Source organism: Podarcis vaucheri, assembly GCF_965113315.1.
Source record: "Podarcis vaucheri genome assembly, chromosome: 4".
In the NCBI taxonomy this organism is placed as follows: domain Eukaryota; kingdom Metazoa; phylum Chordata; class Lepidosauria; order Squamata; family Lacertidae; genus Podarcis; species Podarcis vaucheri.
Genome location: NC_138762.1, coordinates 68,220,638 through 68,233,474, shown reverse-complemented (window position 1 = coordinate 68,233,474; position 12,837 = coordinate 68,220,638). Strand labels below are relative to the sequence as shown.

General features: G+C 42.0%; 1 protein-coding gene across 5 annotated transcripts in view; it reads left to right on the top strand.

The window, feature by feature from the left end:
- Positions 1-12,837, top strand: part of NHS (NHS actin remodeling regulator) — a 247,781-nt gene that overhangs the window by 221,104 nt on the left and 13,840 nt on the right. For 3 of the 5 annotated variants that reach the window (XM_082220851.1, XM_082220854.1, XM_082220853.1), the window contains exons 3-5: positions 3,798-3,931; positions 8,399-8,461; positions 10,610-10,802. In XM_082220851.1, coding sequence (XP_082076977.1) covers positions 3,798-3,931; positions 8,399-8,461; positions 10,610-10,802 — 390 coding nt within the window. The other 2 variants (XM_082220852.1, XM_082220855.1) reach the window with 2 other exon arrangements.

Below are 12,837 nucleotides of genomic sequence, written 5' to 3'. Positions count from 1 at the left end.
TTTGCATTCCAGTAGCTCACAGAAGACATAAGGTAGTGTCCAACAAAGTCATTGTCCAAGCAGAATCACTCCTATTTGTGCAATGCAACTTCCCCTCCCCCCTTCTCCCTGCGCCCGTGCACTTCCCACATACCCCCACCCCAGAGCAGGTTTTGGAATGACAGCTCTGTTAGGCAAGTATAAGCAATTCCACTCAAACAATTACTTCACTAGACTCCATCCTATCTCCAGGAACAGCATGTACTTTAAGCTCTTACCTTAACTGACTCTTCTTCCCTTTGATTAACTCTCTTTTGCTTGCTGAGTCATAATTCTGACAGAAGTCAAAAGTACATGACTGCGTTTGTCTCTGGAATTCTTTATTTTATTTTTTACAAAATGCCGTGGAAGCTTTAAATTGAAGTGAGACACCAGCTAGCACATTTGCAAAAATAAGCAGGGTCTGGTCTGGTTTTAAATTGGATGGGGGAACCGCATGTTGAGATTCCTGCATTGCTTGGGGTCCCTTCCAGCACTACAATTCTAATATTCCATGTATGTTGGGAGAGGGGTGTAACCCTTATGTCTCCTGCTGTTTTCCCACAAAAATTCACCCTCCAGGTACTTTTTGCCTCACAAGGGACAAGCCCTCTCTTGCACCAGAAAATGCTGAGCATGGTCTTGCTAGCAGTGAAGTATCTGAAGAAGCAATTGTGTAGATCAATGTTTCACTATAAAGGCATGGAAAAATCTAAACACACACACACACACAGTGTCTTGAAGTTTGTTAGATAAATCATGCACCTATTAGCAGTGGCGTAGCGTGGATTGTCAGCACCCGGGGCAAGGCAAGTAATTTGCGCCCCCTAACCCGTGGATTTGCGCCCCCTAACCCGTGGATTTGCACCCCCTAACCCATGGATTTGCGCCCCCTAACCCTAACCCCCAGATGTTGCGCCCGGTGCGGCCGGGCCCCCCTGCACCCCCCACGCTACGCCACTGCCTATTAGTCTTCCATCAGCTTTGATCTGTGTAATAATTTTAAAGGCATTTTCCCTAAGAAAACTGGAAACAGGTTGTAAGGGTCTACAGTGGTACCTCAGGTTAAGTACTTAATTCGTTCTGGAGGTCTGTTCTTAACCTGAAACTGTTCTTAACCTGAAGCACTACTTTAGCTAATGGGGCCTCCTGCTGCTGCCGTGCCGCCAGAGCACGATTTCTGTTCTCATCCTGAAGCAAAGTTCTTAACCCGAGGTTCTATTTCTGGGTGGTTAGCGGAGTCTGTAACCTGAAGCATATGTAACCTGAAGCATCTGTAACCCGAGGTACCACTGTAATCTGATTTCACAAGTATTTTATCGTTCCCACACAGATCATGTAGCTATGTTAACTAATGATATTTTTAATCATAGTTGAACACACGTCAGAGAATCACCTAACCTCCAAATTGCAGCCTAGCCTTATTCTGGTATTCCATTTTTCTGTTATGAAAATGGAAATGTCATAGTGGCAGAAAGGATGTGAGGGGAGAGAGTCTTTGTGCAGACCACCACCTTCACAAGAATCCTTCAGAAGGGAATTGCTGCCCAGGAGCATTATCTGCAGATGTATTTTGATGCATTGAATAGAATGAAAGTTTATGAGTCATGGTGGTGGGGAGAGCAGGTATACAAATTCAACAGGGGGGGTTGTTTGTTTGTTTGTTTGTTTGTTTGTTTGTTTTGTTGCTATTTTGTTTCTGTTGATATTGTTTTATACATATAGCTGCTGTAGTACTTTGTGAATCCTATAATATGATTTTTGGTGTAACTGTGATGTTTAGTGTATTTTTTTAGTTGCTTTGTGAAATAGTGTTGCATAGATGGTAATTGTTTGATTTGTGATTTGAGATTGTTTTACTGGTGATTTGTTAAGTATTTTATACAATTTATGCTGTATTCATGATGTTCCATTATGTTATTTTTACATTTTGTTTGTAAGCTGCTTTGGGATTTATTTGAATAAAAAGCAGCATAGAAATATCAAAAATAAAATAAAGGGAAAATACAATCATAGTAGTGTTAAAATTAGAATACACACATTTGTGTGTCTACATCACAACTGCTTTGGCTAAATTTAATCTTCTTCTGCCACCTTGTGGCCAAGAGACAACAAGTTGAGGAAAGAGTGAAACAGCAGAATGATCATAATGGGAGAATAGGCCTAATAAAATCAAAGGACTTACTATATAGGTCTGAATATAGGTTGCACTTTCCATACCCAAATCTGACTTGTATAAAACTTGTATGTAGCCTATCATTGTGATTTAAGCCATGATTTAAGATATCTCATTTTAGGAGTGTGGCCTATATTCAGGGGTAGCTAATATTTTAACCAATATGGTAAGTACCTTGATTTATTTCATTCAGTCTACTCTGGGTATATTTTAGCTGAATAAGACTCAAGAGAGACCAAGTAGTTAATATGTTCTTGATAGCTTCCTGCTTAAATTATTTGATACTAAACACATCCATCATTTGGAGCCATTTGCCTTAATTCACCTGCACTTTGTTCTTAGCAAGTGACTTGGTGGTTGCAGAATTTATATTCAAAAACTAAGAAAATTTGTCTTCATCTGTCTGTGTATGTGTTTTAAATGTTCTGCCAGGGGTGCAAATTAGTTCTTTCTTGGAGTCCAGTACAAATAGTAGGAGGAGATGTGCAGGAGAAGCATATCATCACTTCAGTTTGCCACCTTTAAAAAAACCTGTTAATACTTTTCTTCATTGGTATAGTGTAGCAGCTTACAGGCTGAGCTTGAAATCAGGCTTCTCAGTTCCTGCTGGGTGTTCACTCTGCCACCTTATAGCAAGGATGGGGAACCCCAGGCCTGGAGGTCAAATACAGCCCTTCAGGCCTCTCTGTCTGGCCCTGGGCTTTGAAAGTCGTATCTGCTCCCCAGCCATACCTCTCACTAGCCCTGCTTTTCACCCTTCCTTGAGTGATTTCTCCTGGAATACAGGCGATTCCCCACTTACGTGGGGTTACATTCCAAGGTCCCACATGCATAAGTGAAATCGCATTAAGTGGGGAGCACCCTCTAATAATCTTTTAAATGCCCTCTCTGCTGCTGTCTCTTCAGTCCATACCAAAAATGATATATTCAAAAATCTCCACAACTAGGGGCTGGTAGGAGGCTAGAGGTGGTGCAGGAAAGCAGCTGCTACTGCTGCGCTACCCGCACACCAGCTGTTAGGTGGGGAGGCTCAGCAGCATAAACAAAGACCTGCTGTGCCTCTTGTCTCTTTGAGGCTTCCTCCACCCACACTGATGTCCTCTTTGGGCTCTGAAGAGGATCTCCGCATGAGCCATGAGGACTCTGCTGCTCTCTCCTGCCATTTCCAGGTATGAAATAAATTATTTATTTATTTCCCAGCACCACACATATACACTGTCGGACGTAAGTCAAAGGAGTATAAATGGGGGTGTCACCAGTTATCATTGCTATTGTTTCCTAAAGAGACTGAACTTTGAGACTGCCTCTTCCTTGCCTAGAGAAGGGTGTGTGAGGATGTGTACAAAGATATGCATGTTGCACTGCCCATTTTTGCCAAATAAGGACTTCTCTTATTAGTGCTTTTAAGGATGGGGATCCTCATCCCGTGAGAACTGGTCCAGTAACAAAGCTTGCTTCCTCCTATGAATATCCTCGAGATCATAGCAATGTACACACTTCCCATGAACTGCATCTTGACCAAAGTTTAGGCTTTTCATGGCAGATTATTTTAAAATACACATCAGTCTGAACAATTTTCTTATTTCCTGTTTTTGCTAAACAGAGCAACGAAACTGGAGTGATAACAGGGAACAAAAAGTCCTGGGCCAAATCTCTGTGGTGGCTCCCCCATTTCCCTCCCTCCCTGTGACCTACACCCAGAAGAACAAAGAGACAAAGAACCATCCCTTGCTAAAAGTAAGTTATTCCTCTTCCCCCAATACTCTTGGTTATTGTGGCAAGGGCTGCCAGCTTCTAATCCACACAGAACATCTTTGACTTTAATCATCATGTGGCTGAGAGAGATTTGCTAGACAGTGGCAGGAGAAACAGCATCTGCTAAACATCTTATCATACTGCTACTGAAGGCACAGAGATATCCTTTAAAAGTCAAAACTAATTATCAGGTGGTTACAATAACTAATCATGTTTATTATCATCTAATTTTCCCAGTCCCCTCATTATGTTTCTTTAACCATCCCAGGCATTGTTAAAATGTTCACAGTATTCTTTGCCTTGGTCTTAGTGTAAGCTGTAAAATTAAAAACAGGCCTATGTCCAGCCGATATGCAGTCACTCCACTGGGAGAGCAATGCTTAGCATTCATATTACTCATGTAGAAAGGTACACCTCTAAGAGTTCAGAAGTGAGGAGCCATATTAGCCCATTAAAATGGAGGGCAGGGTGCTGAGCTCTCCCTGCCCTCACCTTCCGTTGTTCATTATTGTGGCACCCTCTTGACTTGGTGCCCATTTTGGGGGCGAACCAGTCACACTCCCCTAAATCCACCTATGGGGGCAAGTCATATCCTGCCTCTTACTTTATTGCACATTTTCAAAGTGTGCTGTTTCATTTACACTAATTCTGCATGAGCAGATCCCAGTAAATGTACATAACATTGCATCTATATATGCACATGTGCGCACAAACACACAGACACCAACAAACTATGCCAAAGTACACAGGTGATCTTCTGGGCTAAATGTTAAAAATGTGCTGTTCTGTTACTTTAATTGAAAAGTCAATATACAGTCGTTCCTTGGTTGTTGAACAGAATCTGTTCTGGAAGTCCATTCGACTTCCAAAAACGTTCGACAACCAAGGCACAGCTTCCGATTGGCTGCAGGAGTTTCCTGCACTCAATTGGAAGCCGCGGAAGCCGTGGCGGATGTTCGGCTAGGGCAGGGGTCTGCAACCTTTAAGACAAAAAGAGCCACTTGGACCCGTTTCTGAAGGGGGAAAAACTGGGAGCCGCAAAACCATTGCGACATTTAAAACAAATATATCTCCGGAGCCGCGATCTGACAGCGGGCGGGAAGGTGACGTCGGGACGGTGCGTGACTAACGCACGCACCGCCCCCATGTGACGTCACAGCCAGTACAGCGCCCGCCACAGTGGGGAGTGTCGGGGCGCACAATGCACCTCCTCCCCTCGCTAGTATCCGCCCCGGAGCCGCAGCAAAGGTGTAAAAGAGCCACATGCGGCTCCAGAGCCGTGGGTTGCAGACCCCTGGGCTAGGGCAACCTAGTCAGGTGGGCAGGGTACAAGTAATAAATTACATTATTATTAGTATTATTATTATTATTATTATTATTATTATTATTATTCTGCTTGCATGCAACTGTAAGCCAAAAATATTGGTTTAGGATGTACACGAGCAGCATTCAACCCATTTGTAGCTGTTCAACAAGCCACAATTCAGCACATAGCCACAGTTTCCTGTTACGGGGCTGATGGCTTCAAAACACGCCAGGATATGAAGTCATGTTTTAAAGTTGCCCTTATGCCCTGGCTTAATTGGTAGTCCATGGTTACATGCTGAATGCTGGATTGTTCAGCTGGTCACACAAAGGGAAAGGGGAAATGGCTGCAAAGGAGCTCTGTATACACAGGAAACTAGCAACCCATGGTTTCCACAAGCTTTGCAAACCAAATTTGGGGACCAAAATTGGAAACAATGGTTTCTAGCCATGGTCTGCAGGGTTTGCACAAGCTGCAGTTTGCCACATCAGATGGTTTATTAAACTGAAGCTTAACTGAGTAGAAATGTTCTGTTCAATAGGGCATCCAATGGCACGTGGACTAAAAAATATGTTTCTTGATAGAAACTAATAATGAACGCAAATACTCCCATAAATACTGATCAGGAGGCATATAATTTTTAGATTTTTTGGGTGACAATGGGTTCCTGAACAAGTCCAGATTGTCAAATAAATTACTTAAATATACATCAGATTATCCAGAGGCTCCTTGATCAGGCTGTAGATACATTTGGTGTGACTGGCAATGTCAGAACATCAGTAAATACTCTGGAAAAATAGCCCTGGAAGTTCAAATACTCATTATTTGTAGGGACACTATCAACCAGACTCAAAATCCCATCAGTCCATTAAATGCTAAATGTGACTCTCAGAATTGATGGAAATGGAAACCAATTTCCCCAGCAGATTATTTAGATTTCCCCCCTTTCTTATGTTATCATACTGTTATCATCTGAGTAGGCAGGTAGTTAAAAAATTGAAAGCTAGCCTACATCCTGTAAACAGGAGAAGCCTACTGGAGAAGTGTTTTGTTAGGCAAAACAATGTATCCCATCCTGTAGATCTGGATCTACCTAGACTTTGTTGTCATAAACCTTTCTGACAGCCTCTTGAGCTGAAAGCAATTCATATTCAGAAACCTGTTTTCCATAGCGGTAAGTGAACTCCCCTCAGATTCAGGCTAGAGCTCAGGTATTTCCCCCAGCTTCCCCAAATTAGAAACTTAATTTGAATAATAATAATAATTTCACGGGACGCGGGTGGCGCTGTGGGCTAAAGCCTCAGCGCCTAGGGCTTGCCGATCGAAAGGTCGGCGGTTCGAATCCCCGCGGCGGGGTGCGCTCCCGCTGCTCGGTCCCAGCGCCTGCCAACCTAGCAGTTCGAAAGCACCCCCGGGGGCAAGTAGATAAATAGGTACCGCTTACCAGCGGGAAGGTAAACGGCGTTCCGTGTGCGGCTCTGGCTCGCCAGAGCAGCGTTGTCACGCTGGCCACGTGACCCGGAAGTGTCTCCGGACAGCGCTGGCCCCCGGCCTCTTGAGTGAGATGGGCGCACAAACCCCAGAGTCTGGCAAGACTGGCCCGTTTGGGCAGGGGTACCTTTACCTTTACCTTTAATAATTTCACCCTGTCCATCTGGTTGGGTTTCCCTAGCCACTCTGGGTGGCTTACAGCATATATAAAACGTAGTAAAACATCAAACATTAAAAACTTCCCAGTACAGGGCTGCCTTCAGATGTCTTCTGAAAGTTACGTAGTTCTTTATCTCCTTGATATCTGAAGGAAGGGCGTTCGACAGGTAGGGTGTCACTACCAAGAAGGCCTTCTGCCTGGTTCCCTGTAACGTCACTTCCTGCAGTGAGGAAATCACCAGAAGACCCTCAGAGGAAGACCTCAGTGTCCAGGCTGAACAATGGGGTATAGACACTCCTTCAGGTATACTGGGCCAAGGCTGTTTAGGGCTTTAAAGGTCAACACCAACACTTTGAATTGTGCTCAGAAATGTTTAATTCCACATTCAATTGTGAAAGTTGGGCCCTGCCATACATAGTCTTGGCATCATTAGGAGTCAAACTCCCTCCTCAGTTGCTTATGAGCCTTCACAATCCTCCACATACTCCTTTCTCCCATGCCAGCTGCCCCTTCCCATCCCAGTTGCCTGACTGGTAGCAACTATGAGGTCTCACTGCTAGGCACATAGGACACCTGCTAATCATGAGTACAGTATCTCAGGTGCAAGTGTTCTCTATAATTCAGGGTGTCTGACATCCATACTAAGGAAAGTATCCTGGGAGTGCCACACTCCTAGGTGCCGACAGTGCTGCCGTTCATGGTATCAGGAAGGGTACAGCACCTCAGTTTAAGATCTGAGCTAGAGAAGCACTTTGTATTAATCTGGGTGCATTTTATGACGTTGCATTAAAATTTGTATTCTAAGCCAGGTGAGTAGTAGTGGCATCACTAGTTTTCTGAGACTCCCCAGCTAGCCCTAAGGTTATGCATTTAAAGCTTTTTACATTTCTACTACCAAAAGTGTACTAATTTCTTTTGCCGTTTTTGAAATGTTTCTGTTTCAACAGAATAAAATCCAACCTGAATAAAATCCATAAACAAACAACACGACCACCACAGATGATGGGGGGGAAACAAAAAATCTTAAGACTCCCCATACATATTTCAAAGGTTTCAGAAGTACTTTTGAGAGGGGGAAAATCTTTAAAATTCTATGTTGGTGTGTCATAAAACCACAAGAAAACACCAAAGGGCCTTGTGGCCAATGGGTAGAGCCTCATATGTTGCTTCAAGGGCTGCATTATTAGCTATCAAAAGGCTGGTGTGGCAAAAATAATAATAATCTGCACACGTGATTACTGCCACTTAACTTCCCTCCCTAACCAACCACCATGTGTAGAAGTTAAGCAGATTGAAAACCAGGGAGCAAATTCCGATTGACATCACGTTATGAGTAAAATTTTGCTGAATGACAACAGCTTGCAGTGATGATACATTTTAAATTCAATACTGTCTGGCCTCGATAAAGAGTTTGGCCCACACCACAGAAACATTCTCAGCTATGTGTTTTAAAAATTTTTAACCACTTTCCCCCCACATTTCATGTTTATAGTTTTACAGCACCCGCTCGCCCTCCCCCACCGAGTGTTGCCACATGACCCCATGGAGTCGAAAGGTATCAGAAAAAAGACTAACATAACAGCCTCTCACTCATTCTGTCCCTTTCCATCCCTAATCCTTTCTCTCGCTTGCTTTTTTTGGCTGACTAACTTTGTTGTCTTTATGTTATGCTCTTATCAACAAGGAACACCAACTTTTCTCCCCCTCCCCCCCCCACCCCTTGGTGTAGGTTTAATAGGTTTTACCAGCTCACAAGAGGGTTTCCCTTCACTAATTAGTTTTAAAGGCCCCAACCAAATTTGCCTCTGATGGGTTTTTTGTAGGGTGCTGAAAAGAATTAGACAGAGATTTTGGATAACCACAAGAAGACATCCAAACCATAGCAGAGCAAAGCATGAATTTGTTCTATAGACTGTTATCATTGCTATTGTTTGCTAAAGAGTAGCATTGGCAGACAGTCAGAGAGTCTGTGGTCAGGTCACTTCACTTTCTTTGTCCAGAAAGCTATTGTTATGCAGGGGAAGGAATCAGCAACAAAGTACAGGCTATGTGGGTCTCTCCCCCCACCCAACCGCCTTTTTTTTTTTTTGCACGCATCAACTTTTTCCAGAGGTTACCTAGGAAACAAAGTCTTTTGTGCTAGTAGTTTATATGAGCTATTCATGTCTGCTGGGAACAGCACAAAAGCAGAACAGATAAAGAAAGCTGCAATGTTTTCCTAACCCAGGGATGGACAAAAATATTTTGAGGGAAGACTGGTTCCTTTTGTTATTATTTTTTGTGGGTTATTTTGCAGATGATTCAACAAGGTAAGCAAGTGACTTGCTTGTATTTTATATAAATAGATGTGAAGTGTGGTCTTCAGTCTACATGTAGGAGGTTAAGAATGCCTGCAAGCCTATTCAGGGCCTTCAGCCTTGTTAAGATATTTATTTATGAAGAGAACTATAGTTATTTGAAGGTGATTATCCATTAGAAAATAGTACAATATTAAGCACTCTAGATACAGTAAAAGCAAATGTTGGTCCTTTAACCCACAGCTAAAAGTATTACAAGTTTTTCAGAGTAAATGAGAGCCAAGGACAGAAAATCCATGTTAGCAAAGTAGGAAATGGAAACAAATGGAAACAAGAGGTGAAAATGTTTAGAACAGAACAGAAAATGCTTAGAAATAAACTCCTCCAGGGCTGTGTACAAATAACAGTAACCAGTTAAATGGAAGAGTGAGAACTTTATAAAGCTCTGAAGGTAGTATTTCTGCCCTGTTGCTGAAGTAATTGCTGTTTTCTCAATAAGCACAGATTTCAGCTTCTGATCTTTTACTCTCACTTGGTAAAACTACAAAGCATGACAGTCCTGCTTTCTTTTCAAAAAGTTATTCTTGGAGTTGGTTAACTAATCTCTCTTTGTGCCTATTTATCTTTTGTGCCTTGTAGCTTGGGTAGCACATTCTGAATTACTTTGCATGATCTTCTGAATGTTATTCTTAAGACTTGAAGGTGGTGGCTCAACTTTTGCTTTTTCATTTTTCTTTTAGTACACAGTTGCTACTGTGTGATATAAAACATATGTCCTGATCCTACCCATGTTTCCTTAGAAGTCAGTTTCATTAATATTCGTGAGACTTACTTTGAAGTTAAGGATAGGATCAGGCTCTTAAACTGCAATTCTAAACCCATCTGATTGGGAATAAGTTCCACTGAATTTCTGTACAAACTATACTTTGGATAATGCTGAATTCCATTAAAACCAGTGTAACTTGCCTTCAAGTAATTTTATTCAAGATTAGCCAGGGTTGTTGTGTCAGTTATACACTGATAAACAGAAAGTCTGCATGGAACTGATTTGATATGTTTATTCAACTATATGTTTAGCAAACTAAATACAATAATGGGACTTAAAACTTACTAAAAAGTTGCTAAAATGGCATGTACATATGGATCATATGTAGCACGATACATCTTTGCAGAAGCTAAGCATTGACTGGAAGCTGGTTCCATCTTCTGAAAATTCATTTTAAACTACAGCTCCTAAATGTTTCCAGTATGTGAGGTAGTTTGACTTCCTGTGTTAAAATTGCAACGCACTCTTCATTACTGCTTTCCTGAAACCTACCTCCAAATCTATTTTTTCTGATATTTTTAAAAAGTAACTTTATCTCGTAAAAAGAGTAGATACTGATTTTGATTGTATTCATTTACAGTCCCACCCTCCGGAGGAAGAAGATACAGATGTCATGTTAGGGCAGAGGCCGAAAAATCCAATACATAATATCCCTTCTACACTGGATAAGCAAACCAATTGGAGCAAAGCACTACCTCTCCCAACTCCAGAGGAGAAAATGAAACAAGATGCCCAAGTGATTTCCTCTTGCATTATCCCCATCAATGTCACTGGTACAGATCTCTTGTACTTCTTTTTTTGTTGACAAAAAGGTGGTTCAAGTCATTAATTTTATTACGGTGAGCATATCTCTAAACACAGGAGTTTATGATCAGCAAATGTAAGGTTTCCAAGGCAAGAACGTAACAAAGCTTTATAGCTTCAACCGTCAAATCCTATGCATGTCTACTCAAAAGTCAGTTCTACTTTGTTTAATGGGGCTTTCTTCTAGGTACATGTGCATAGGACTGCAGCCCAAACAAGCTATATTGGTAATCTCATGAGTCTCCATCAACACTGGTGCTGTTATATCTGAAGTAAGATGCCATGGTTGCCTACAGAAGAACTGTCTCTTAAAGCCCTGATATATTTTTTCTGTCTTACATTCCTGTTATGAGATGAGCCTTGGGCTAACATGCTTCCTCTCCCATTTCTTTCGTATGCAAGAAAATTGAAAATTTCTGCTTTCATTTGAGAAACAACCTTGGTTCTCCATTATCTCCAACCTCCAAGAATGGCAGTTAGTTTACAAACCAGGAAGGCTGGGTTTTGGCTAACCATAGTTGGTTTTAACTAACCGTAGTTAAAATAAACCATTGTCCTCTAAGTTTTGCTATATCAGGGAACTGTGGTTAGTTCTAAAGCAGAAGCTTCTTATTTCTTTCCAAATAAGGAAGAGGAGGGAGGAGGAGCTAAGAAGTCTGAGACTCATACTGGTTTTTTCTCAAAATGGCAAAACCATGGTTTACTAAGCACTATGTCTGAACTCACCAGTTCTCTTGTTGGTTCATTATTTCATTCCATGGTGAGAGCATTACACTAAATAGAAATATCCATGCAGTTTTCCCCTAAAAAGCTTATCTATCAAAAGCAGAAGTGCTTGGGAGAGTTAATTATATTACCCTTCCAAGTAATATATGCACATTTATCCTTGCTAATAAGGCAAGCTGAATAACCAGAACAAAATATACTTGTGCTCTATTGTGATAAAATTTATTACACTGGGCTTGTGGAATTATCAGGGGGAGGGGTATCCATTTATCTGAATTTGTGTTTTGAAATTTCTGTAGGAATGGGGGATCAAATATGTGTGTGTGGACATTCTGCCCAAACTACAGTCAGCTGTCACACACCTAACATCATATGTGATGTAAAGTGTGAGACAAGTAATGGTGTAGCTGCACAGAAACAATTGGGAGAGCCTTAAAGTGGACTCCTGATTTTATCCTGTCCCAAACAATACTTGCTATCGGCACCAATCAGGTGATCGGTACTGGCAGCATGCCTCATTGACAGCAAACCCTACAGGGAAATGGTTCCTTTGCCCATACGGTTTTATTTCAAATTGCACATGCAAAGGGTGCATAAAAGGAAAGGATCCCATTGCCACAGCAGTTTGAAATCAAACAGTGCTGGCAAAGGAAGTGGGGTTTGCAGACCAGTGGTTGCTGCAAATCCCATTTCCTTTGCCTGCATGGTTTGAAATCAAACCACGCAGGCAAGGGCAAACACTTCATCTGATGTCATGGTGATAACAGGTGATGGATGTGAATATTCTTAGCTGCCATTCTCTTGGAGCATTCTTTGTGGATTCTTTTTTTAATTGCACATATCATCAAGCAGAAATGTGGTTAAACTCATGCTGCAAATTTATACACTGCTTCAAGGATGGGCAAATTCTGCTCCCTGCCCCAGCTAAGGCCCCCCCCCCAATTATTTGGATACTAGGCTCATTTAAGACACTCGTTGTTTTTTTCTGCCATGTAGAATGGACAAAAATAAAGGACAGTATAAGGATAAAGCAGCTCAGGACCAAACCAGACATTACAAAAGGGGGCGGAACAGAAGGGTACAGTCGTACCTTGGAAGTCGAATGGAATCCGTTCCAGAAGTCCATTCCACTTCCAAAACATTTGGAAACCAAAGCGCAGCTTCTGATTGGCTGCAGGCAGCCCCGTTGGACGATTCCAAAAATAGTTTGCTAACTGGAATAGTCACTTCTGGGTTTGCGGTGTTCGGGAGCCAAAACGTTCGACTTGCAAGGCGTTC